At 39.4% G+C, this 24,473-nt stretch overlaps 1 protein-coding gene across 4 annotated transcripts in view; it reads left to right on the plus strand.

Annotated features, from left to right (window-relative positions):
• hhat (hedgehog acyltransferase) overlaps positions 1–24,473 on the plus strand; it is a 264,425-nt gene that overhangs the window by 64,826 nt on the left and 175,126 nt on the right. For 2 of the 4 annotated variants that reach the window (XM_072580734.1, XM_072580733.1), the window contains exon 9: positions 1,125–1,160. In XM_072580734.1, coding sequence (XP_072436835.1) covers positions 1,125–1,160 — 36 coding nt within the window. Of the gene's footprint in view, positions 1–1,124; positions 1,161–18,566; positions 20,288–24,473 lie in introns of those variants that run through there. The other 2 variants (XM_072580735.1, XM_072580732.1) reach the window with 2 other exon arrangements.

A 24,473-nucleotide genomic window follows, 5' to 3' on the forward strand; every position in this document is an offset into this window, starting at 1 on the left:
GTCTCCTTATACAGCATCTTCCCATCTCTAAGGATAAGGGCAGCAAATACATGAGAACACCACCATGTGCCAGTTTCCTCCAGGTCATTCACCATTCTCACTTGTTGCGGATCAAAATCCTTGAAATCCCTCTCCAACGACATTGTGGAGAGTCTATACCAAATGGACTGCAGCTCACCACACCTTCTCAAGGGCAACTGATGGTGGGCAATAAATGTTGGCCCAGCCAGCAATGTAAATGAATAAAAATAATTCCTTTCTCCATCTGAGAGTCTGGATTATGAATTTCTACTGAGTATATCATATTTGAGATTGATTGGTAATATTGGTAGATGATGATTTGGCTTTTAATTGTTCAGAAGGAGGGTTATAGACCTGAAATGTTAACTTTTCTTTCTGTCCACAGATGTTGCCAGACCTGCTGAGCGTTTCCAGCAATTTGTTTCTTTTTCTGATTTCCAGCATCCACAATTCATTGTTTCTTTTTTGGCATTTAATTGTGTTGGAAGACCTGCAATGGCTGTATCATTATAGCTCTAAATCTTCAGCTGTGACTGTTAAGTCTAACCCACAGTGTTTGTGCTAGGTTACAAGAACTTTACTATGTTGAATATATTGACACACAATGTCACAAAATGTCTTTTTTTTTCAAAGAATTAATTCATATTTTGCTGTGAATGTAAAGAGCATTAAACTTGAAATTTTCATTTAGTTGTATTCTGTGGGTTGGGAATTTTGTGTAAAAGGGGAAATTATTTAGTACCTGTGTTTGGATTAAGTTTTTTTTTAAATTGCTGGTAATGAAGACATTGTTCAAAAAGTACAACTTGTGGATTGTTTTAAATAATATTTGTCTAATTTAATTTAATTCCAACAATCAATAATGTCAACATCTTAATTGACTCATTTTGAAAAATAGTCATATTTAGTATCACGAATTCTGATATTTTAATTATTTCAGTGCAAAAATAGCAGGATAAACAGAATTTCACTTTATGAAAAAATATTCCCATGTTTATAATTAATTGTGATTAGCCATTTTACTGTTTACAGTTAGACACTTGAAACTCATGCCCTAGTCTAGACTTTGTTTTAATTAAAACTCTTATTTCCCTCTACTCTAGGGAGTTTGATGTTGGATTGCACCGTTGGTTGGTAAGGTAAAGTTCAGCATTTTAAAATTTATAATTTCCAAGTTGTTAAACCAGGTTTCTGTAACTGCACTTTTTCTTTAGATCCAGAGAATTCTGAATCACTCAGAATTCATTTAAATTTTATCTGACCCTCTATGATGCTGAAGCAACATTGAATATTTGACAGTAATAAATTAGTTCAAAGTTTTCTATCAGTTTGCATGCTAAGTAGCAGATTTGAACCTTTGGGGCATGGTATTGGATGCAATTCTTTACTAAATTAAATGATTATATGCATTAAATGCAGTTTCAGTATTTCTATGATTTTTATGTTTTGAAATGAATATGTATTTTTAAAATTGCAAATTCGGCTTTTCAGGACTTTTTCTCAGTACATGCTTTTAGGTCAGATCAGTGACCATAATTCACACTACACCTCACTTGGATTAAATTGACTTGAGTCCATTGGTTTATGCTGACCTGTTTTGACAGCACATTCCTGCGGGGTTGCATGTTGATACTTTGGCCTGCATTTCAGTACTGATGTTGTCTTTTCCTCTTGAAGTATTTGTCAGCTTATTTCCTGTAATTCCAAAAGATGGGTTTTATTTGAAGTCCTAAATTTGTCCTTGTATGTTGAAGGAACGCAAGGTTTGCAACATTAGAGTTACAATAGTTACGTAAGAAATTCATGTGGAAAAACAAATTATCTTAGCCAGAGTATAGGATTTGAGTATGCAATCTAAAAATATTGACAAGCTTGTACATTATTGAAAATTACATTTGAAGTGTTAGACATTTATTACTTCTCGTGCCAAACTGAATGTTGATGGATCATTTTACTAATATTTTTGAATATATAACTTCTCATGTTAAGATGTTTTCTGCCCCTTCTCCCCATTTCTGTCATGGATTGCATATGCTTTGTGCCTAAGAAGGGAAGTGGGTGAGTGACTGTCAAGTCACTAACAACAATACACTTGAAGAAGCTCCAGGAGGAATTCAAGACTGGCTCCCTGAAGGCTCTTTATCCAGCTTTCTATCATAAATGGAGAATGATAGTGGGAATCCAGCAAAGAGTGCATTTTAGAAACAAATTCAATAGGTGACCATCATATTAAGTTATTTGTGTTGAGCTAAATGAGGTGAGGTGGTGGCTAAATGAGGTGAGCAGTGTTACACAAATTAAAGGAAGTGAAGCTGTTTCATATCATCAAGATCTGATTCATCCTTGAGTTAATAGTTGGAAAGGTTATGAAACCAACTGGAAGAGAGTGCAGTTCAAAATAAGGAAAGAAAAATTAGAGCTTGGAACTCTGCAGTGTATATCTCCTTTGCTGCCCTCTCAATGCCTGCCCACCATCTGCAAGGCACAAGTCAGGAGTGTATTGGAATATTGGGGGAAGTGATTGTATTATTGCTAGATTATTAATCTAGTAATTTGGCTAATAATCTGGGAACCCAGGTTCAAATCAGATGGTGGAATTTGAATTCAATTTTAAAAAAAAGTTTGGAATTAAGCATCACTGACCATGAAACCATTGCTGATTGTCAGAAAAATCAATCTGGTTCATTAATATCCTTCAGGGAAGGAAATGTGCTATCCTCACCTGGTCTGGCCTGCATATGACTCCAGAGCCACAGAAATATGATTCTCTGAAATGACCTAGCAAGCACTCTGTTCAAAGGCAGCTGGGGACAGACAATAAATGCTGGGCAACCAGCGATGTCCACATCCCACCAGTGAATATAAAACCCTTTTTTTTTAATTGAATGCAGCTCCAATGTCACTCAGAAAAATCAACATTTTCCAAGAGAAAACAGCCTACTAAATTGACACCATGCAACACCTTAGACGTTCACTCCCACCATACACTCACTGTAGCATTTGTATGTATCATATATAAGATGCACTGATGCCTTTTTGACAGCGCCTTCTGAACCTGCAGTTCCTACTACCTAGAAGGATAATGGCAACTAATGTATGGAAACACTACTTGTTAGTTCTTCCCAACCATGCAACATCCTCACTTGGAACTATATCACAATTCCTTCACTGTATCAAAATCCTGGGATTCCCTTCCTGACAGCATTGTGAACATAGCAAAACCCTGTGGAGTTCAGCAATTCAAGAAGGCAGCTCATCACCATTTCTCAAGGAACTTGGGGATGATTAGCAAATGCTGGCCTAGCCAGTATTGCTCACATTCTGAGAAAGAATGTTTTGAAACTCCTTGGTAAGTATTGGGGCACAGGGAAACAAATTACTATGCAGAAATGCTGACTTCTTGAAAGAGACCAAGCTGTTTTGGTTACATTACACTGCTCTCTAAAGCGAACAGGTGGCAAAAGAATCTACCTCAGAGTTGTGGGCACATAATCTAGATTGATATTTCGGTGCAGTAATATGAGGATGTGCTGCACTATCAGAAGTTTCAGCATTTGCTGAGGTGTTAAACCAATCCTGCTGACTTTCGCAAGTCAATTTTTGGGCAATATTTTTTAAGATAAGAACACGTTTTGCAGTGTTGTGGCCAAGTTTTATCTCTCAACCCCAGTCATTAAAATAAAGGAAAACACCTTTTTTTAATACTTTGTGCAAATTGGCTACTGTATTTCTTAAATTTAAAACATACTTTTTGTTGACTGTAGTGCACTTTGCAAAGTCTTGAGTCATGAAAGGTACTATATAAATAAAACTATTTTTGGGTATGAGAAAAGAAAACAGTGAGCAATAAGGTTGTTATTACACCCTTGTCATTTTATTTTAAGGAATAAAATAAGTATGTGATGTATCCAACTTGGGTTAACAATTGTTGTCTGGATTAGTGGTGCTGGAAAAGCACAGCAGTTCAGGCAGCATCCGAGGAGCAATAAAATCGACGTTTCGGGCAAAAGCCCTTCATCAGGAGTACAGGCAGCGTGCCTGAAGGGTGGAGAGATAAATGAGAGGAGGGTTGGGGTGGGGAGGAAGTAGCATAGAGTACAATAAGTGAGTGGGGGAGGGGATGAAGATGATAGGTCAGGGAGGAGGGTGGAGCGGATAGGTGGAAAAGAAGATAGGCAGGTAACAATCCTTAACAATCTTTGTACCAGTTTAAAAAAAAATCTACTTCCAGCCCACTGGTGCAATTATCTTTCAGTGTAAATGGTGTCAGAATTTAAAATTTAGGGGAATAGAGCAAACTATTAATCACAAAGTTGGAAAGAACAATGGAAACTTACTTTCGACTATTACTGATGGTGGGCAGTAATGAATAGTACAAGAGTTACAATGGCACTAGTGATAGCACAACAGCCTTTACTCTATAATTTCCTTTTTTCTTTCATGCTGTATAATGATGCACACTTTTTTGAAGATCTGGACAAATTGCATAAATTTTCTTAGTTCACTTTACACTGTGTTGACCTTCCTAAAGTTAAGATCTGCATCGGGCTTTCCTGCAGTTTGTGTTTGTCAACAGTGAAACACTCAATAAATGTAAAACAAGCAAAATGCTTCGCCATCACATAAGTGGGCTGCTGTCTCCCTACATTGAACTTTTTGCCTCTGCTGTGCCTCCTCTTTCATTCTTTACAAAATGAAAGAAATCTTAGCTGCTTCGTCTTTTTGAACATGTTGGGAGGATGTTGGAGAGAACACTGGAATAGATCAAGTGTTATGGAGGCTCTCAGCACTAAGTGAGGTAGAGCATAAAACTGGAATAAAGTATGTGCAAATTTTCTTCCAAAATAAAGCACACAACACAGTCATACCAAGTAGTTGCAGGAAATTTTGGATCATATTTTATTTTTTTAAGCAGTAGCAAGAGTTACTCAACAATCAGTGCATGCATTGTTCAAAACATAGTTCTAAAAATTATTTTTTTAAGTAGTTGATATCATTCATTATTAATGTGCAATTGTTAATGTATTTGCTCTTCTGTGTGGTGACAAACTAAAAATAAATCAGAGAGCAATTATCAAACTTGATTTGAGTTAAAATTACTTCTTAACTTACTTAGTGTAGTGTAGAAGTATGATTTCCTTAAATATCTTCCTTGTAAAGGAATTTAATATTCCTGTTGTATGCAAAGATAAATCAGTCTCACTAATGTACAATTTTATTTATCAAATTTTTCATAACATAATGTTAATGACTGAAGTAAATTAAATGTGTATTTCACTGTTATAAACAGATTTATATTTAATTTCCTCAATCATTTTTGCTGTAATGATCTCCAAAATCCTCTGCCATTTATTTACATAGCTCTACAGCCATGCAAGTTTTGTTTATTTATGACTGTGAAATACTGGCTTATAGCATTATACTCAAATACTTAATGTACAACATTTTCCGAAGTCAACTGATATCAGCATCACAGAAATTTATGGATTTTTTTGTGTAAATAGTGATTTTATTTAGTAGAAAAGTCATGTGGCCATGACTGCCAATGGAAATATTATTTGTGTAATATAGGTGGTCATGATTGAATAATGCATACTATAATGTTAGATGTCTTGATTTTTTTTCTGATGTTTTGAAGAGAAGGTTTATGCAGCATCATACTCTTGAAATTTCTATTAGTGACTCAGTTGACATTGTCCTACTGAACTACAGAGCTGCTCTCTCGCTAGACAGAAATGATCAGTAGTGGTTTAATCTGAAGGTCGCCATGCCTCAGGCGAGTGAAGAGGTGGAGAATGAGTATCTTTCATGGTCCTTCCTTCATAATCAATCTGTGCAAGAATTGAACACACACTGTTGGCATCACTCTGCATTGCAAACTAGTTATTCAGCCAACTGAGAAAACTGACCACCTTACCTTCTGGTAACAAATTTGTTTGGCATCCTACCATCTGGCTGAATTCTAACTGACTGAATTGAAGGATTGTGTAAAATTTCAAAAAGGTATTGACAAGTTGGTGGAGTAGGCAGATAGATGGCAGATTAAGTTCAGTGTGGAGAATGAGAGGTGATATATAATGAAACAGTATAACATAAAGAATGGTTTTCTATAGGGTGTATAGAAGTAGCAAGACCTCAGTGTAAATGTGCACAAGTCATTAAAGATGATCGAATAGGTAGAGAGCTTTTGGGGGGATATAAATGCTTTGGGGAAAGTGCAAAAGAGGTTTATGAGAATGGTTGCAGGGATTAGATCATAGAATCCCTACAGTGTGGAAACAGGTCTTTTGGCCTAGCAAATCCACACCAACACTCTGAAGAATATTCCACCCGGACCCATTCCCCTATTACTCTACATTTACCCCTGACTAATATACCTAATCTACACATCCCTGAACACTATTGGCAATTTAACATGGCCAATTTACCAAACCTGCACATATTTGGACTGAAAAGGGAAAGCGGAGCACCCGAAGGAAACCCATGCAGACATGGGGAGAATGTGCAAACTCCATATAGATAGTTGCCCGAGGCTGGAATTGAACCCGGATCTCTGGCACATAGATACCTCAGTTTTGCGGGTACGTTTGATAGGTTGGAACTGTTTTCCTAGGAAAGGAAAAGGCTGTAGGGAGATTTGTTAAAGTTATTCAAAATTATGAAGGGTTTAAACAGATTTATTTTATTCATTTGTGGGATGTGGGCGTTGCTGGCTGGCCAACATTTAGTGCCTGTCCCTAGTTGCCCTTGAGAAGGTGGTAGTGAGGTGCCTTTTGAACTGCTGCAGTTCACCTGCTGTGGGTTGTCCCACAATGCCATTAGAGAGGGAATTCCAGGATTTTGGCCCAGTGACAGTGAAGGAATGCCAAAATATTTCCAAGTCAGGATGGTGAATGACTCTGATTGGAACTTGAAGGTGATGGTGTTCCCATATATCTGCTACCCTTGTCTTTCTAGGTGCAAGTGATTATGGATTTGGAAGATGCTGTCTGAGGATCTTTGGTGAATTTCTGCAATGCATCTTGTAGATTGTACACACTGCTGTTATTGAGCGTCAGTGGTAGAGGCAATGGATGATTGTGGATGTCGTGCCAATCAAGAGGGCTGCTTTGTCCTGAATGGTGCCAAGCTTCTTGAACGTTATTGGGGCCTGCACTCTTCCAAACAAGTGGGGAGTATTCCATCACACTCCTGACTTGTGCCTTTTTGCTGGTGGACAGGCTTTGAGGAGTCAGGAGGTGAGTTACTCACCACAGTATTCCTAGCTTCTGCCTTGCTCTTGTAGCCACTGTGTTCATGTGGTGAGTGCACATTCGATTAGAGTCTTGATTTGTTAGGGAGAAACTGATGCAGCTTGTGAAAGGATCAAAGACCAGAGGGTGTAGTTTAAAAGCGTTTTGCAAAAAAATTAAATGTAAGGTGAGAAAAGTTCTCATAGAGAATGGTCAAGTTTAAAATGCTGAGCCGATGGAATAACTTTTGGGATTTTATTACTAAGACAATGCCAGCTGCCTTTCTTTATCAGCTACATTCCATAAACACTTATCATTCTTGTTTTTGTGGTATGGTTTAGGGAAGCAAAATTAATCAGGTTAAAAAGAATTTTCTACTATTCAAATAATGATATGAAATCTTAAATATACAGCGAAATAGCAAATATAAGTTAATTTTAGAAGCCCAAATTGTCTCATCTCTGGATCATTAAATACTGGACATATTACCTCAGGCACGTAGCTTTCTGCAGAGGTCCTGAATGCACTAATCTCCGTGGGAATTGTCCAGGAAGTTTAATTTTCTTTGGACAATTCCCTAGTTGCCCAGGATTCTCACAAAAATCTCTGACGCAAAGCTAGACTTGGAGACTTTGGACAGTTCCATTGGACTTATCAGAATAATTACACAGGAGTTGTTTGAGAAAATCTGAAATAAAAACAGAAGTTGCTGGAGAAACTCAGCAGTCTGGAGAGAAAGCAGTGTTAGTGTTTTGGTTTCAATGACCCTTCCAAATCTGCAGACATTTTCCAGCAATTTCTGTTTTGGTTTCTGATTTCCAGCATGCACAGTTCTTTGGGTTTTTTTTGTTCATAGAAAATCTGTTTTAACTTCTGTAGAAGTCCCCGCTGATCAATCACACTGAGCCACCCATCCCACCAGTCTATCTGACCCTAGCCACTGACCCAACCCAACTTCTCCCTCCACCACCTTATGACCCTTCTAATCCCTACCCCGACCTGATACGACTGCCCATGCTAACCTTCATTTACCCACCATCCCCTATTGAATACACCCCTGACCTGACTTCCACCCTGACCCCAACCCCCTCCTACTCACTCTATCCATTTGCCTCCCTCGCCCTCAAGAATGACACTTAACTTTGCAACACTGTCCTGGAACTCTCAGGTTGGTACTGCATTCCACATTTCTGGAGAACCCAGAAGTCCTCTACACAAGACTCCCCAAGAAATGGAGAGGAGTGTCAATGTAAGGAAAGGTTCAAGCAAAGTGATCGTTCTGTGGATGATCTAGGCCACTATTATTTGAAGAAAAATAATTCTGGAAATATACACTAAATGCAGTGTATATTAATTTATTCAATGTAAACCTAAATTTATATGGCTTCTTTAATAGTGCAAAGTCCCCGTTCATCTTATAGGAGAATTGCCAAATGACATTTGACAGTTATTGAAGAGATGCTGGAGAATGATGAAAAGTTAATCAAAAAGATTAATTTAAAAGACCATAGTTTTAAAAAAAATAATGTGCTTAGGAATAAATCCCAGAGCTTTGGATCATGTAGCTGAATGCAAATGATTAAAATTCAGGATGCGGAAGAGGCGAGCCATAATTGAGGGAAACACTGATGTCTTGTAGGGTCTTAAAATTAGAAAGTGTTACAGAGATGGCAAGGAGGTCAGGGTAGTGGGAGACCTGGGACCGATTTGAAAACAGGGATGTAAAAGTGAGATCTGCTTTACCTGGACCCAATATGGAGCCTTGAGCACAGACGTCGTATGGAGTGATGTTGTTGAGGTGGCAATTGGCAGTTTGAGTGATGGCACAGATGTAATTGAAAGCTCATCAAATCAAATGTGGCACCAATATTGCAATCCGGCTGATTGGGATTCACGATTAATGCTCTCAATTCTGGTGTGTAACTAGAATCCACTCCTTCTGATATTCAACCTGTATAATTGGTTACTTAAGTTGAGAATTGCACTAACGTAGCCAAGGAAACGGTTAATTTTACTACAATCCCCATTTGTGGACAATGATTAAAAATGACTAATATGTGAAAACTGCATCTGACAATTTGAGAGCAATAAGTATGTCTATTTCAAGGTAATCTAGAATTTGTCTGTGACTGAATTTTTGTTTGTTCTATTTGCAAATACTATATTGCTGAAATTGCAAAATATATTACTTTGAATGTTATTTAAACCATATATTACTGCCTCAAGAAATGTAAAGGAAATTTTAAATATAAGTACATGCATATTGTATGTAATGGCACAGCATTCCAGTACAGAGAATCATCTTCTATTCAGCTAAAAATAGAAAAAAATGTTGGCCTTGGCAGGATATTGATGTATGCTGCTGATTTAAGCATAAAGGTTTCCCTTGTTCATCTAGTTTGATGATCAGCACAATGTATCGGTTCATTTGCCCTGTTTCTCCAGTAGCGTAGATTCTTATCTTGAAAAGTTATGTGACAGAGTATATTCAGAATTCCAATAAATATGTCAAACAGGATTTCCATTTCATAAATTCATGTTAATTTGTTCAAATCATGTTTTGTTTTTCTAAGTGCATTGTTAAGACTTCAATTAAATATAGATTTCAGCACTTTTCTGATGACTGATGTCAGGCTGACTAGCCTGTGCTTGGCTGGTTTCTCTCTCTCTCTCTCTCTCTTTCTCTCTGTCCTTTTTGAACAGAGGTATTGTGTTTCCTAACATCCAATCTGCTAGCATTCTAGGATCTAGGGAATTTTTGAAAATAATAACCAGTGTAGCTATCCATTTTAGAATACTAGAATGTTGGCTATAATGTCCTGTGGTTTGTTGGATTTTAGTGCCTTGAGTTTTTCCTTTACTATAAAAAGGAAGAGAGAAGCTAAAGTAAGTATTACTCCTTCAGAAGCGCCAGCAGAAAAAGTTATTGTGGAGAATGAGAAATCGCAGAGATGACAAATAGGTCTTCATAGTAGAAGAGTGAGGACATTAATGCAACTCAAATGAACAGAGAAAAAGTACTTGAGAATCTGAAGGGACTAAAATCTGACCCAACTTGGTGTGGTGCCCCTCAGGTAATGTAATGCCCCTCAAATTAATGGAGAGAAATGTCTATGGTCCTTTGTGGATTATGGCTTATTACCTTACAAAATTACCATATTTTTTGCTCATTTAGAGGAACAAAATCCTACAACTGCAAAGCTGCCGTCTCTGACCAGCAACTCCTGAGGGTAGAATTTCTACCCACAGGGTTCTTAATCAGATCGGGTTCGATGCTGTACAGGTATATGCTTGATTACCTGATAATTGCATTGCGCCTCCTGTAGAGAAGAAACACTTGAGTTTGCGCTGGTTCCCCAACTGGCGAGTAAGATACAGCACTCATTAAATTCTGTCCATTGTTACGAAAGGCAAGATTCCTGCATACAAGAATGAATATTAAAAAGTAATTTTTATTTGAATGTAGAGAAATGACAGACAACAAATAAAATCAATGCAAACATTGTCAACTGGTAATAATTGGTAGAATCCAGAAATTTGAGTTTGTGGTTTGTCAGATAATTAATTAATTTATTAATTAAAATATAAAAGTGCTCAAAACACAGACATTTGCACACTATAGCACTCCACTGCTATAGTAGCAACATCTGTGCAATTGAAAATTGTATTGCACTGATGTACTCATTTTCTTAAATATTAAATCCTTAAATGCCTATTAAATGCCTAAATAAAGGCTTTCTGAATCCATTCCAGTCAATTCAGTCTCTGTGTAATGTGCACTATTATCATATTATTCTATGCTATTATATAATATTCTATTACATGGTGTTTTCAAAGTCACTGTGTTAAATATTGCCTATGCTACCACTTTCATTTGCAGTCAAGCTGATAAAATCTCAGCTTTGTCTAATTGTATTGATGGGATATTGCTAAAGACAAAGTACACAGTGGAGAAACATCCTCTGAACTGAAGAAAATAGCATTGCAGGAATCCTTGTCAACTTCTGTTTTTGTCTTGTCTAGTGAATAGAAAATATGGATTAATCCCTTATGCTTTAGCATCTGTTTTCCTCTTGGGGAGTGTGCTAGTTTGCTTGGTTTATCTGTACTTCAGATTACCTTAATACTCATTTCAATGTTGCTAAATATCCACATTTAAGCTGAGATCATAGTTATCTGATATAGGAAACTGTTCTTTATGAATATATTGTCTACATTTTTCATCCACTGATCTTTTATTTCTCCTTTTTATATTAATGAAAATATAGCCTCAAAAGTGTACTCAATGGAAATAAGGGTTGACTGCATAACAGTGACTTTTTGCTGGATGTTGTCCGGGCAAAGATAGGATCTGGATATTGTGTGACTAGAAACTCTCATTCGTGCACATAAAATCGCAGCCCAGGCATTTTTCTCCTGGGATTGCACGTCCATGATGATCACTCTTGTGTTGAGGCAGAAGTCTCATTAGGCATGCATGTAGCATATTAATGAAGCTTGCGAGAAGCCCTATTCTTGTTTCTGATGGCTGAACATAGGTTTTAATTGGCAATATTCTGTCCAACTTAATTATACGTTGGTAAAAGTACTTAGTCTAAATTTGGAAAGACATGTTAGGGTGGAGAGAGGATATTAAGTTCATTTATTGGGTTTATGTTTTCATTTTCAAAGTCATACTATAACTAAAGCTCATCGCTCTTTCTGTTGACTAACATGGCTAGCCAATATCACTGCTCTGATGTATTTTCCTTTAGTTCATTTATGAGAATGAGCATGTCTGTGACTGTGCCTTACTAATTGCACTCGGTGCTAAGGTTGCAGCATTGAAGATATTTCTGGAGGTTTGATCTTATTATTACCCAAGGATACCTGACTATGTATCTGGAAGTATTTTTGCATTTACCATTTAAATTTTACATTCCTGTATTTGAGTATATTTGCCTGTGGAAGATATCACTGTAGATTATTTGAAACCCCGAACTGAAGTTAAATTGAGCGAATTATCAAATAAATTGAAGGCAGTGGTTGTTACAGTTATGATTGGAGAGGTGTACTGTCACTCTAGTCCCACTACTTTGAAGGTTGCAACATTAAATAAACATACTTAATCTAATTAGATTAGATTCTCTACAGTGTAGAAACAGGCCCTTCAGCCTAACAAGTACACATTGACCCTCCAAAGAGTAACCCACCCAGACCCATTTACCTCTGACAAATGCACCTAACACTATGGGCAATTTAGCATGGCCGATCCACCTGATCTGCACACCTTTGGACAGTGGGAGGAAACCAGAGCACCCGGAGGGAACCCACGCAGACACTGGGAGAATGTGTAAACTCCATACAGACAGTTTGCCCGAGGCTGGAATTGAACCTGGGTCCCTGGTGCTGTGAGACAGCTGTGCTAACCACTGAGCCACCATGCCGCCCAGTGATGACCAATTAATTACCTGATTTTTATCAAGTTTTGTACAAATAGATTTTAAGCGATTAGGTTTCTTTCTAAAAACCATTATAATTTTATTATGAAAGTAAAACTTATCAGTTTAGATGCAGTAATTAGTGAACATATGTAGTAATATAAAATTATAAATGTTTATTCTTCTAAATACGCTCAAAACCATATACAAACACCCAACCTTCAGGAAAAGAGATGAAAAATTAGTTTTCTCTTCAGTGATTTATTTTCTGAAAATAAGCACTTTGGCCAATAGGTTGTTTCTGAAGGCAAAATGATAAAGCTGGTTACATTTGGGAGTCTGTTGCTTTCATTTTCTAGCATGTGATCAAGTCACTAGTCATGCACGATTGTCTCACAGGCACAGCTTACTTAGGAAATATAATCTTGAGATGTTCTTTCAACCATTCTTTCAAAAGAAGAAATAGGTATCACCCTAAGCTGTTGTAGAGGGTTTTCTTTTCAGAAATGGAAAAAAAATCAGTTGGGCAACTTGTTCACAGCTTTCTTCCATCTCAGTTTGTTCCTAGCAAGCTTTCCTCCAACTGAACCAGATAAAACAAGAACTTCTCCCAGCCAGCCATTGTTTAAAAGCAGTCCCAGCAGTATCTACAGCAAAGTAAGCAGTTATCACTGGTCCTGTGATTTCTAGCAAACCTTGTTAAATAAAAATCTTCAATGTCCACAATGAACTTTCAGTGACCCATTTAAAGAAACCTCAAATATGTGCACAAAACATTTCTACAATCCTTCAAAACATAGGTCCTCCAAGCAATGTAAATATAAAGAGTCTTCATAATACCTCTACTCCTGAAAAAAAAATGCACAGTTTTAAATGTATTTCATTGGTAAAGTGTGGAAATGATAAAATATGAAAAATATTTAGACACAATTTCATTAGGTCTTCATTGTTTAAATTGTATAAACTACACAATTAACTCTGCCTACAGAATACATTGTAAAACATTCAAAAAAGGCTATATTCTTGACAAAGCAGTGGTCACAAGGAAAAGCAATATTTAAAAGTTCAGGCAGTGTTTTTTTTAACAAAGACTAGGGGTTTAAGACCACATATACCAATATGTCTTGAGAAAAGTTGCTTGTGCCTTTGAAAATGCACTACTGGCAAAGCTTATTACCAAGTGTAATTTCTTAAACAAAGCTTCATGGTATTCTAAATAATCCTTTAAAGTGTCACTGTATACCTGTACATCATCAAGGCAGACTACACAAAAACAAACCGTGGCAACAATATACTTAGTTCATCAGTCTCTGGAAAGATACTGGAGCATTTTTTTTTGCCCAAATGGTATTGCTTTCTATTGCAAAAGGCTAGGAGAAAGTGAGGACTGCAGATGCTGGAGATCAGATTCGAGAGTGTGGTGCTGGAAAAACACAGCAGGTCAGGCAGCATCTGAGGAGCAGGAGAATCAATGTTTCAGGCAAAAGCCTGTTGAAGGCCCAAAACATCGATTCTCCTGCTCCTTGGATACTGCCTGACCTATTGAAAAAGGCTGCCTGGTGTGATGAAGAGTTGAAAGTGAGGAAAATTAGGTTGGAAAAACTGTGTTAAATTGAAAAAAGGTAATTGCATTGGGATGAAAGCTGAAATGGCTGAAATATGCTGGGAAAAGGAGCTAAGCAAAAAAGAAGGTTGATGAACAATGGCAGACACTGTGGAGCATCTACAAAGCTGAGAGAATTGTGGTTAGCATTATAGGGAGGTAGTTTCACCACAGGCCAAAACCTGACGCTGAAAGACAATCTGTGACTACCAGGCAGGGTAAGAACGTTAAGCACATAGTGCAGGAGTCTTCTGTGACCATTTCCCCGAGAAAACAGATATTCTGTTTTGAATACTGTTGAGGGGAATGGTCTTTCAGGGAACAAAATGGCAACAGCCAAATTTGTAGCAGTTGGCTCTGCTAAATAAGGGAGGAGCATGCAGTCATCATCGTGGATTCCATTGTAAGGAAAATAGGCGTTTCTGTGGCAGCAAATGACACTCTAGGATGGTGTGTTGCTTTTCTGATGATAGGATCAAGGTTGTGTGAGTGACTGCAGGACACTTTGAAGGGAGAGGGTGAACAGCCAGTTGTTGTGGTATGCACTTCCTGCACACATGTTGGTCCTGGTCACTGAAAGTGTGCCTGGCTTCCCACATACCACTTGAGGAGCAAACCATGACTTTGAACTTTCCTGCCAAGACTCACTCCTTTAGATTAAACCTTCAAAAGGTTGCTTAATATCAAATAGTATCAACTTATTTAGGGCCATTGTTTCTATAAAATATAGCATTAGAAACTTTTAACCAAACATCAATAGTATAGCTAAATAAAAAATATGCGGTCCTATTAGAATACAAAGAGATAAGAAGCAAGCTGAAAAGTAGGACCACGAAGGGTAGTGATCTCATGATTACTGCAATTGCAACATGCTAGTCAGAATAGAAATAGCAGGATATATTAAATGAACATGTAGCTAAAGAGATGGTGTGAGAGGGCAGGTTCAGATTCTTGGGACATTGGGACCAGTTCTGAGGGAAGTGGGACCAGGATGAACTCACTGGGTTATAGCTGGACCAGACTATGACTGAAGCCCTGTTTGCTAAGACGGTTAGGGACGGCTTAAACTAAATTGGCAGGGGAGTTGGAACCTATGCACAGAGCCAGAGGCAGAGGAATCGAGGACAACAAGAAAAGGCGGAAAGAGGAATAAGAGAAGTAAGAGGCAAAGGAATCAAAGTCTGGATTCAAACAAGGCCATGGTTTTAAAAAAAAGTGCGAATGGGGGCAACATAAAAATATAAGCCTTAAGGTTTTGTGCCTTAGTGCACAGAGCTTTTGAAACAGAATAGATGTAAACAGATATGATATAGTTAGGATTACAGCAACATGGCTGCAGAATGACCAAGGATGGGAATTGAACATGGATATTCAGTATTTAGGAAGAAGAGACAAAAGGGAAAAGGCGGTGGAGTTGCATTACTGGTTTAGGAGGATATAGTATATAATCTTAACGAAAGATATTAGTTCCGTCAATGTATAATCTGTGTGGGTAGAATTGAGAATTACCAAGGGGCAGAATACATTAGTTAGTTGGTCTCTAGACCACCAAGCTGTAGTGGTGATGTTGGGAATAATATTAAACAGGAAGTCAGAAATGTATGCAGGAGGGAAACATCTGTAATTTATGGTGGCTTTAAACTGCACATAGATAGGATGAATCAAATTTGTCACAACAACATAGAGGAGGATTTCCTAGAGTGTATATGAAATGATTTTCAGGACCAATATATTGAGGAACTGGAGAACAGGTCACCTTAGAGTGGTGTTATGCACTGAGAAAGAAATAACTTGTCACACAGTTGTGAGAGACTCCATGAGGGTGAATGACCATAATATTAGAGTTCTTCATCAAGATGGAGAGTGAGGCAGTTGATTCTGAGATGAGCGAAACTACTGTGGTATGAGACATGAGTTTGCTATGGTGAATTGGGAAATGTTTCTGAAAGGAATGACAGAGGATTGGTAATCGTAAGCATCCAAAGAATGAATGGGTGAACTACAAAAATTGTTTTTTACTGTTTGCAAAGAGAGCAGTGACCAATCCATGGCTTATGAGACAAGTTAGAGATCGTATTAGGTGCAGAAAAGAGACACCCAAATTGGCAAGAATGAACAATAAGACATGAGGATTGGGAACATTTTAGAAATCAGCAAATTATTACTACGGGATTGATTAAGAAGAGCAAATTAGAGCACGCGAGTTTGCTTGCAGGAAACATAAGAACTGACTGTAAGAGTTTTGATAGGTATGTAAAGAGAAGATTTGGATACTTGTCAGCTTTAAATACAGCCAACTTATCCATCCAGCTATCCAACCTTCTCATCAACTTTAAAACCTTCTAGAGACTCAATTTTCTCTTTCACCATGGCTTGGGTAGGATCTTTTTCCTGGATAAAGACAGATGTAAAGAATTTGTCAATACCTCAGCCAGTTCTCTACCTCCAAGGGTAAATTCCCTTCTTGGTTAATTGTTCCTATTCCTACCTTCGCCACTGCTTCTTATTATTTATATGTCTGTAGAAGACTTTGTGATTCAATTGTTTTTATTTGTTCGTGGGACGTGGCTGTCACTGGCTGCTAGCGTTGCTGATCTCTGACTGCCCAAAGGCAATTAACAGTCACCCCATAAGTTTGGGGTCACAAATTGGCCAGATCAGGTAAGGATGGCAAATTTCCTTCCCTAAAGGACATCAATGAACCAGGTTTTTATGACAGTCAAAGTTTTTGTGTCAATTGTGTTAGCTATGCAGTCTCTTCAAAATCCCTCTTTGCTTTACTTATTTGCTTTTTAACTATCTCTCTCAATCTTCTTTTGCAGGTTCTTCTTAGCCAGGTTCTCATTACATTTTCTACTTAACATAAGCATACTTTTTCTTTGTTGCAATTTCTACTTCCTTTGCCATCTAGAGAGGCCTGGATTTCTTTTCCCTACCCTTCCCTTTCAAGGGAATAAACTATCTGTGCATGGACCATCTCTTCTTCAAGAGTAGCCCACCATTCAGCTCTTCCTGCCAGTCTTTAACTCCTACTTATTTGTCTGAGATACATTAATAGCCCATTGAAGTTGGCTATCCCAATTAATTATTCTTGATCTATGTCACTTATTACTCTTTTCTACAGTTACTCTAAATGGCAGGCAATGCAATTGTACTTTTCTTGTTTTGACTTTAAAAACATTACCAAGAATTTAATGGAAATACTGCTCATCATTATTTGTTGTCTTCCAGGCCCAAAACAGTTTAACCAAAGTCTCTCTTGATTGCCATATCCTTTTATGTTTTTTCACCACTACCTTTTCTGGCAGCCCATATCTGAATCGGTGCTTATTGTGCTTAGCTTAATTTTGAAGTAAAAGTTGTGTTTCTAAATGTTAAGTATCACTGTAAGTCATGAGAAACTGAAGTTGCTTTAGGCATATTGAATTTTACTTAAAGATTTATTCTGCATATCTGCAAATAACAACCAAAAATAATGGAAGTTTAAGCTGTTTAATTGATCTGGCAATTTTAAGCCCACCCATTGCAGCAACCAGTTCAGTTGGAAGGTGCTGGTATCTTGTGGGAAAAGGGCCAGGAGCTGAGAAGCTGGAGTATAAAATCAATCACAATAATCTACATTCTCCACAAACAGCTACATTCTGACATTTACAAATTAGATTTGTTAAAAGACTGCTAAATTATTTACTGTCCATGAGCTATAGAACTTGACAGGCCTAAGGCAGCTAAGAAATAGAAGAACCTAAACTGTATTAATTTTAAAACTGCTAAGTCAAAAATTTTCCAGAATTTTTACATTGCCTACGTACAAAGCATCAGTGCTGGTTATCAAATAATTAATTTTACAGAATGTTTTTAGAAACTTTTCATGTATGCAGTAAGTGTACCCTGGAGCTGCTACTACTTAAAGTGCTACTGTTCAATGAAGGTAAGGGGAGGAAAATGGCAGAGCGCAGCAATGTTCAGACTTGTCCATCTGTTGATTTGATTTTACTAATATTGGCATTTACTCTGCTATTTACAACTTTCAGTTCATTAGATTTGAAGAAAGTACAATAAATGTCAAGGTCAATCATTAAAATACCTCACGTCTGAAAGTAGTTACTCCTTTGCTGTTTGTGTAAACTAGCATTAAATTTGTATGGCCATCAGCATTCGATTATACATGTGTTATTAATATAATGATGGATGTTGTTGGTTGAGAGCTTCAAATTATACTCTCAGCAACGTTTTTCTGAATTTTCTGTAAGAAGAATGTCCTTAAAATTCATTTTCTTTTGTCAAAGACAGAAGTGGGAAGTTGAGTGTGGACCCTGTGGAGATCGGAGAGGTGCTAAACGAACATTTCTCATCGGTTTTCACTCAGGAAAAGGAGAATATTGTAGAGGAGAAGAACGAGGTACGAGATATTAGACTAGAAAGGATTGAGGTTAGTTATGAACAGGTGTTATCAATTCTAGAAGGAATGAAAGTAGACAAGTCCCCTGGTCGGATGGGATTTATCCGAGGCTTCTCTGGGAAGCTATGGAGGAGATAGCAAAGCCTTTGGCTTTGATATTTGAGTTGTCATTGTCTACAGGTTTGGTACCAGAGGACTGGAGGATTGCAAATGCTGTGCCCTCGTTCAAAAAGGGCAGTAGAGATGACCCAGGTAATTATAGACCAGTGAGCCTTACTTCTGCTGTAGGAAAGGTTTTGGAAAGGATTATAAGAGATAAGATTTATATTCATCTAGCAAGCAACAATTTGATTGCAATAGTCATGGTTTCGTCAAGAGCAGGTCGTGTCTCACAAACCTCACTGAGTTTTTTTAGAAGGTGACCAAGCATGTAGATGAGGGTAGGGCAGTTGACGTGGTATAAATGGACTTCAGTAAAGGTTCCACATGGTAGACTGTTGGAGAAAATGCAGAGGCATGGAATTGAGGGAGATTTAGCAGTTTGGATTAGAAACTGGCTTTCTGAAAGAAGGCAGCGAGTGGTGGTTGACGGAAAACATTCATCCTGGAGTCCGGTTACTAGTGGTCTGTCACAAGGGTCTGCTGTTCGTCATTTTTATAAATTACTTAGACGCAGGCATAGGTGGATGGATTAGTAAATTTGCAGATGACACTAAAGTCGGTGGAGTCGTGGACAGTGTGGAAGAATATTCCAGGTTGCAGGGGGACTTGGATAAACTGCAGAGTTGGGCTGAGAGGTGGCAAATAGAGTTCAATGCAGCTAAATGTGAGGTGATGCACTTTGGGAAGAATAACAGGAAGGCAGAGTACTGGATAAGTGGAAAGATTCTTGATAGTGTGGATGTACAGAGGGATCTTGGAGTCCATGTACATGTTGCCTGGGTGGCAACTTTCAGATCCCTCAAAGTTGCCACCCAGGTGGATAGTGCCGTTAAGAAGGCATACGGTGTGTTAGGTTTCATTCGTAGAGGGATTGAGTTCCGGAGCCACAATATCATGTTGCAACTATACAAAATGATGGTGCGGCCACACTTGGAATATTGTGTACAGTTCTGGTCCCCATACTTCGGGAAGGATGTGGAAGCATTGGAAAAGGTGCAGAGGAGATTTACCAGGATGTTGTCTGGCCTGGAGGGAAGGTCTTATGAAGAAAGGCTGAGAGACTTGAACCTGTTCTCATTGGCAAGGAGAAGGCTAAGTGCGGATTTTATAGAGAAATACAAGATGATCAGAGGATTAGGTAGGATAGGCAGTGAAAGTCTTTTTCCTAGGATGCTGACGTCAGCATGTACGAGGGGGCATAACTACAAATTGAGGGGTGATAGATTTAAGACAGATGTCAGAGGCAAATTCTTTACGTAAGGGCGCGGAATGTCCTACCTGCTAATGTAGTCAACTCAGCCACATTAGGGAGATTTAAACAATCCTTAGATAAGCACATGGAGGATTTTGGGATAGTGTAGAGTGACGAGCTGAGAATAGTTCACAGGTCGGCGCAACACCGAGGGCCGAAGGGCCTGTTCTGCACTGTATTGTTCTATGTTGTATGTTAAAATTGGGATGCCACGTAAACATGATACACTTTTTATTAATGTTTATTCATTTCTCATGTTTGAAACTGTATATAATTTTTTTAAAACTGGCATAACTTCAAGCAAACGTTGAAACCTGAATAGGAGCTATTAATATTTATACTATAGAAGAGGCAATTTGGCACATCATGTCTGTTTGCTTGAGAAAACCAGAAATAATTCCACTACCCTGCAGTTTTTTCCCCCATAGGTTTGTATATTTCTTTGCTTCAGAAATCTATTCATTTTTGTCAGAAATTATATAATGGTCTCTGCCTCAACCAACATTTGTGACAAAGCTGTTCATGCTCGGACAAAGCAACTATGGAATGTTTCTGCCCGTTCCTTTATGACAATTTTAAAACAATAACTTCTGTTGACGGACTCTCCAGCCGGGTGATATAATCTTATCATATTCATTCTACTGAATCCATTCATAATTTAAAAAAAACTCCTAATTTTTTTTTCCTTCTCCAGTCCAGTGATAACAATGCCAGCATCTAGAATTTATCGTTGTTATGATTCAACATCCTGCTGAATTCACATTTTATGCTTTATATGCTTTGATTTTCATATACTTTTAAACTAAATCATTTAATTTGTCATGAACCACTTTGGTCTTGTGTTTTGTGTTCCTACAATACAAAGCACAACACTGTTGTCATGTTTTTTGGGCTTTACCTGCGTATTGACATACTTTGCATGCTATGTATTTGAATGCCAAGGTCCATCTGTTTGTCTACATTCTTCACAAGCCAAATAAACTCTAACAGTATCTGTGGCAGTTGATTTCAACTAATTAAATTTATAAGATCAATAGTAGATTAATATATGGATGATCACATTCCATCGAATGTATACTTCAGTTTCTGGATTTTCCTCCTAAATTGTAAATTCCTTGACTAAAATTGCAAAATATAAAATTATTGTGTTCATCAGTTCTAAAGAAAAATCATATTTGACCAGATGGGCCAGCATTTATTGTCAGTAATTGCTCTCAGAGTGGTGGTGAGCTGGTTTCTTGAATGACTGAATTCCATGTGTATAGGTACAGCCATAGTGTTGATGCCTAGGCCAATCCAGAAATGGTGATGAAGAAAAACCAATACATTCTAAGTCAGGATGGTCTGTGACTTGAAGGAGAGCTTGCAAGTGGTGGGTTGCCACACCTGCTGCTTTTGTTCTCCGAGGTGATAGAGATTTCAGATTTGGAAGAGCATGTCAATATCACCCTGACAAATTATTGCAATACATCGGAACTAAATGAATTGCCATTTTGATAAATATGGGTAAATTAGAGAAAGCCAGCACAGGTTGTTAGACCATAGGATACGGGAGCAGAATTAGGCTGTATGTCCCATCGAGTCTACTCCACCAGGTTGAGGTAAACCCATGTTCAATGATCTTGTTCATTGACTTTAGTCAAGTAGATTCTGTCCTTGATCCCACGGGGACATCTATCTCCCCGGCACTGCAGTGTTCTTCGTCAGTGCTGCATCTATCTCTTTCTTTCTTGAATATAGTGTATTAGGGAATAATTATTACTCAATTCTGCCCTTCCATAAGGCAAGTCTCGGCTATAGCCACAACATCATATTTCCATGTGGCAATCTGCATCTGTAATTCATCAAGTTTAGGTACCATACTCTGCACATTTACATGCATGCAGAGTAACTCTAATTTATAGTTTATTACTTTCCCCCTCACTCTTAATGCACTTAGTAACATACTGTTTCCTCTTCTATTGCTATTCCAGAATTATTTGTATTTTGGTATTCTTTTCTGATGTTCCCTTCTGGTTCCCACACCCTAATCAACTTAGTTCAAACCGTCGTCAGAAGTACTAACAAATCACTCCACAAGGAGATCGAAACTGGCTCTGTTTAGGTACAACCTGTCTGACTTGTATCTTCTCTTCTATACTTCTGGACCCAATATGGGGCGGCACGGTGGCTCAGTGGTTAGCACTGCTGCTGCACAGTGCCAAGGACCCAGGTTTGATTCCAGCCTCAGGTTGTGTGGAGTTTGCACATTCTCCCCGTGTCATGTGGGTTTTTTCCAGGTGCTCCGGTTTCCTCCCACAGTCCAAAGATGTGCAGGTCAGGTGAATTGGCCATGCTAAGTTGCCCATAGTGTTAGGTGCATTAGTCAGAAATGGGTCTGGGTGGGTTAATCTTTAGAGGGTCGGTGTGGACTTGTTGGGCGGAAGGGCCTGTTTCCACACTGTAGGGAATCTAATCTTAAAAAAAAAATTAGTGCTCCCTCCTGCACTATCTTTCCAGGCAACTGGTTTATCCTCCTATTTCTGGGATGGTTTCTTTGATGGATCAAGTTACAAAGGAAGGCTGAGGGGTATACACACTCAAATGGATGATGCATTGAGTTTTCCAGAAAGCCTGCATTCAATATTAAAAAGTATGAAGCAGTATGGAACCATTTTGGTACAGGCCTTTGTACAGAGCCTGGGTGCTATTCTTACTAATTTAGAATGTGTGACTAGTTCCAACAGCACATCTGCATTAGCAGCATCTCATACAGCTTCTCATGGTTGATGCCTCAGCTTCCAATGGAATACTAGCAGCAGTGATGCAATGTCTTGTCTGCTGTAGTGGCTGCCATGTGGTCTCAGGTTGACGGCATGACGCTGGAAACCAGTATTCAAAGGGGCTTCCAGGAGATCACAGCTCTCCAAAGATTGTTTAAATGTCCCAGAGCAGTGGCTTCATGGACGATAATCTGCTGTCATTTCTTCAGGTGATGATGTTTCTGCTCCATCCCTATCTGCCAACTAGTTCAGACTGCCGCGACTGACACCAACATAGTGCAATTTGAATAAGGCAGAGGCCATCTATAGCCTTCTATCAGGTGTGCTAAAGTATTATAAAAATTCTACATGGTTTGAGTGATTGTAATGAGGTCAACCAGGTGGACTTTATAGAATATGAGTTCCCTGATTGTGGCTGTTTATCTGGTCCAATCAGGGAGCCCTGGCTACAGATAAGAACAGGAGTGTCCTTTCAGGGCGCAGGGCGGTCATCGTCCTGCTGCCGAAGAAGGGGGACCTTCGTTCTTTGAAGAACTGGCGTCCGGTCTCCCTCCTCAGCACGGACTACAAAATCTTCGCCAGGGTGTTGTCTTCTCGCCTGGCTTCCGTGCTGGCCCACATGATTCACCCGGACCAGTCCTACACGGTCCCGGGCCGGAGGATACACGACAACGTCCACCTGGTCCGGGACCTGATCCATTTCTGTCGACGGGCTGGTCTGCCGAGCGCCTTCCTGTCCCTCGACCAGGAGAAGGCGTTCGACAGGGTCGATCACGAGTACCTGCTCGGGACTCTGCGGGCGTTCGGGTTCGGGACGCGGTTCGTCGCCCGGATCCGACTTTTGTACGCCGCCGCAGAGTGTCTGGTTAAAGTTAACGGGTCCCTGACGGCGCCCCTTCGCTTCGGGAGAGGAGTGCGTCAAGGCTGCCCCCTGTCCGGCCAGCTGTATTCCCTGTGCGTGGAGCCTTTCCTGCGCCTCTTGCGGAGGAGGTTGTCGGGGCTGGTTCTGCGCGGCGCGGGCACGGGGGTGGTCCTCTCGGCCTACGCCGACGACGTGCTCCTCACTTTCACCGACCCGGCTGACCTGGGGAGGATGCGCGAGTGCCAGGCCGTGTACTCTGCGGCGTCTTCCGCCAGGATCAACTGGGCCAAGTGTTCCGGACTACTGGTCGGCCCGTGGCGGGTGGACTCTCTGCCGGAGGAGTTACGGGGGTTCAGCTGGAGTACCACCCATCTCCTCTACCTGGGGGTCTACCTCAGCCCGGCTGAGGAATCCTGGCCGGCCAACTGGCAGGAGCTGGAGGCCAAAGTCTCGGCTCGCCTAGGCCGCTGGACAGGACTGCTCCGAGTGCTATCTTACAGGAGTCGAGTGCTGGTCATAAACCAGCTGGTGGCCGCCATGCTGTGGTACCGGCTGGTCACTTTGGTCCCTCCTCCTGGCTTTGTCGCTGACATCCAGAGAACGTTGGTCGACTTCTTCTGGGACAAAAAGATGCACTGGGTCGCCGCGCAGGTTCTGAGTCTCCCTATCGAGGAGGGCGGTCAGTCGCTGGTGTGCGTCCGCACCCAGGTCGCGACGTTCCGCCTTCAGACCTTGCGGCGATACCTTTACGTCGAGCCTC

The sequence above is a fragment of the Chiloscyllium punctatum genome, chromosome 11 (genome assembly GCF_047496795.1).
Source record: "Chiloscyllium punctatum isolate Juve2018m chromosome 11, sChiPun1.3, whole genome shotgun sequence".
Classification (NCBI taxonomy): domain Eukaryota; kingdom Metazoa; phylum Chordata; class Chondrichthyes; order Orectolobiformes; family Hemiscylliidae; genus Chiloscyllium; species Chiloscyllium punctatum.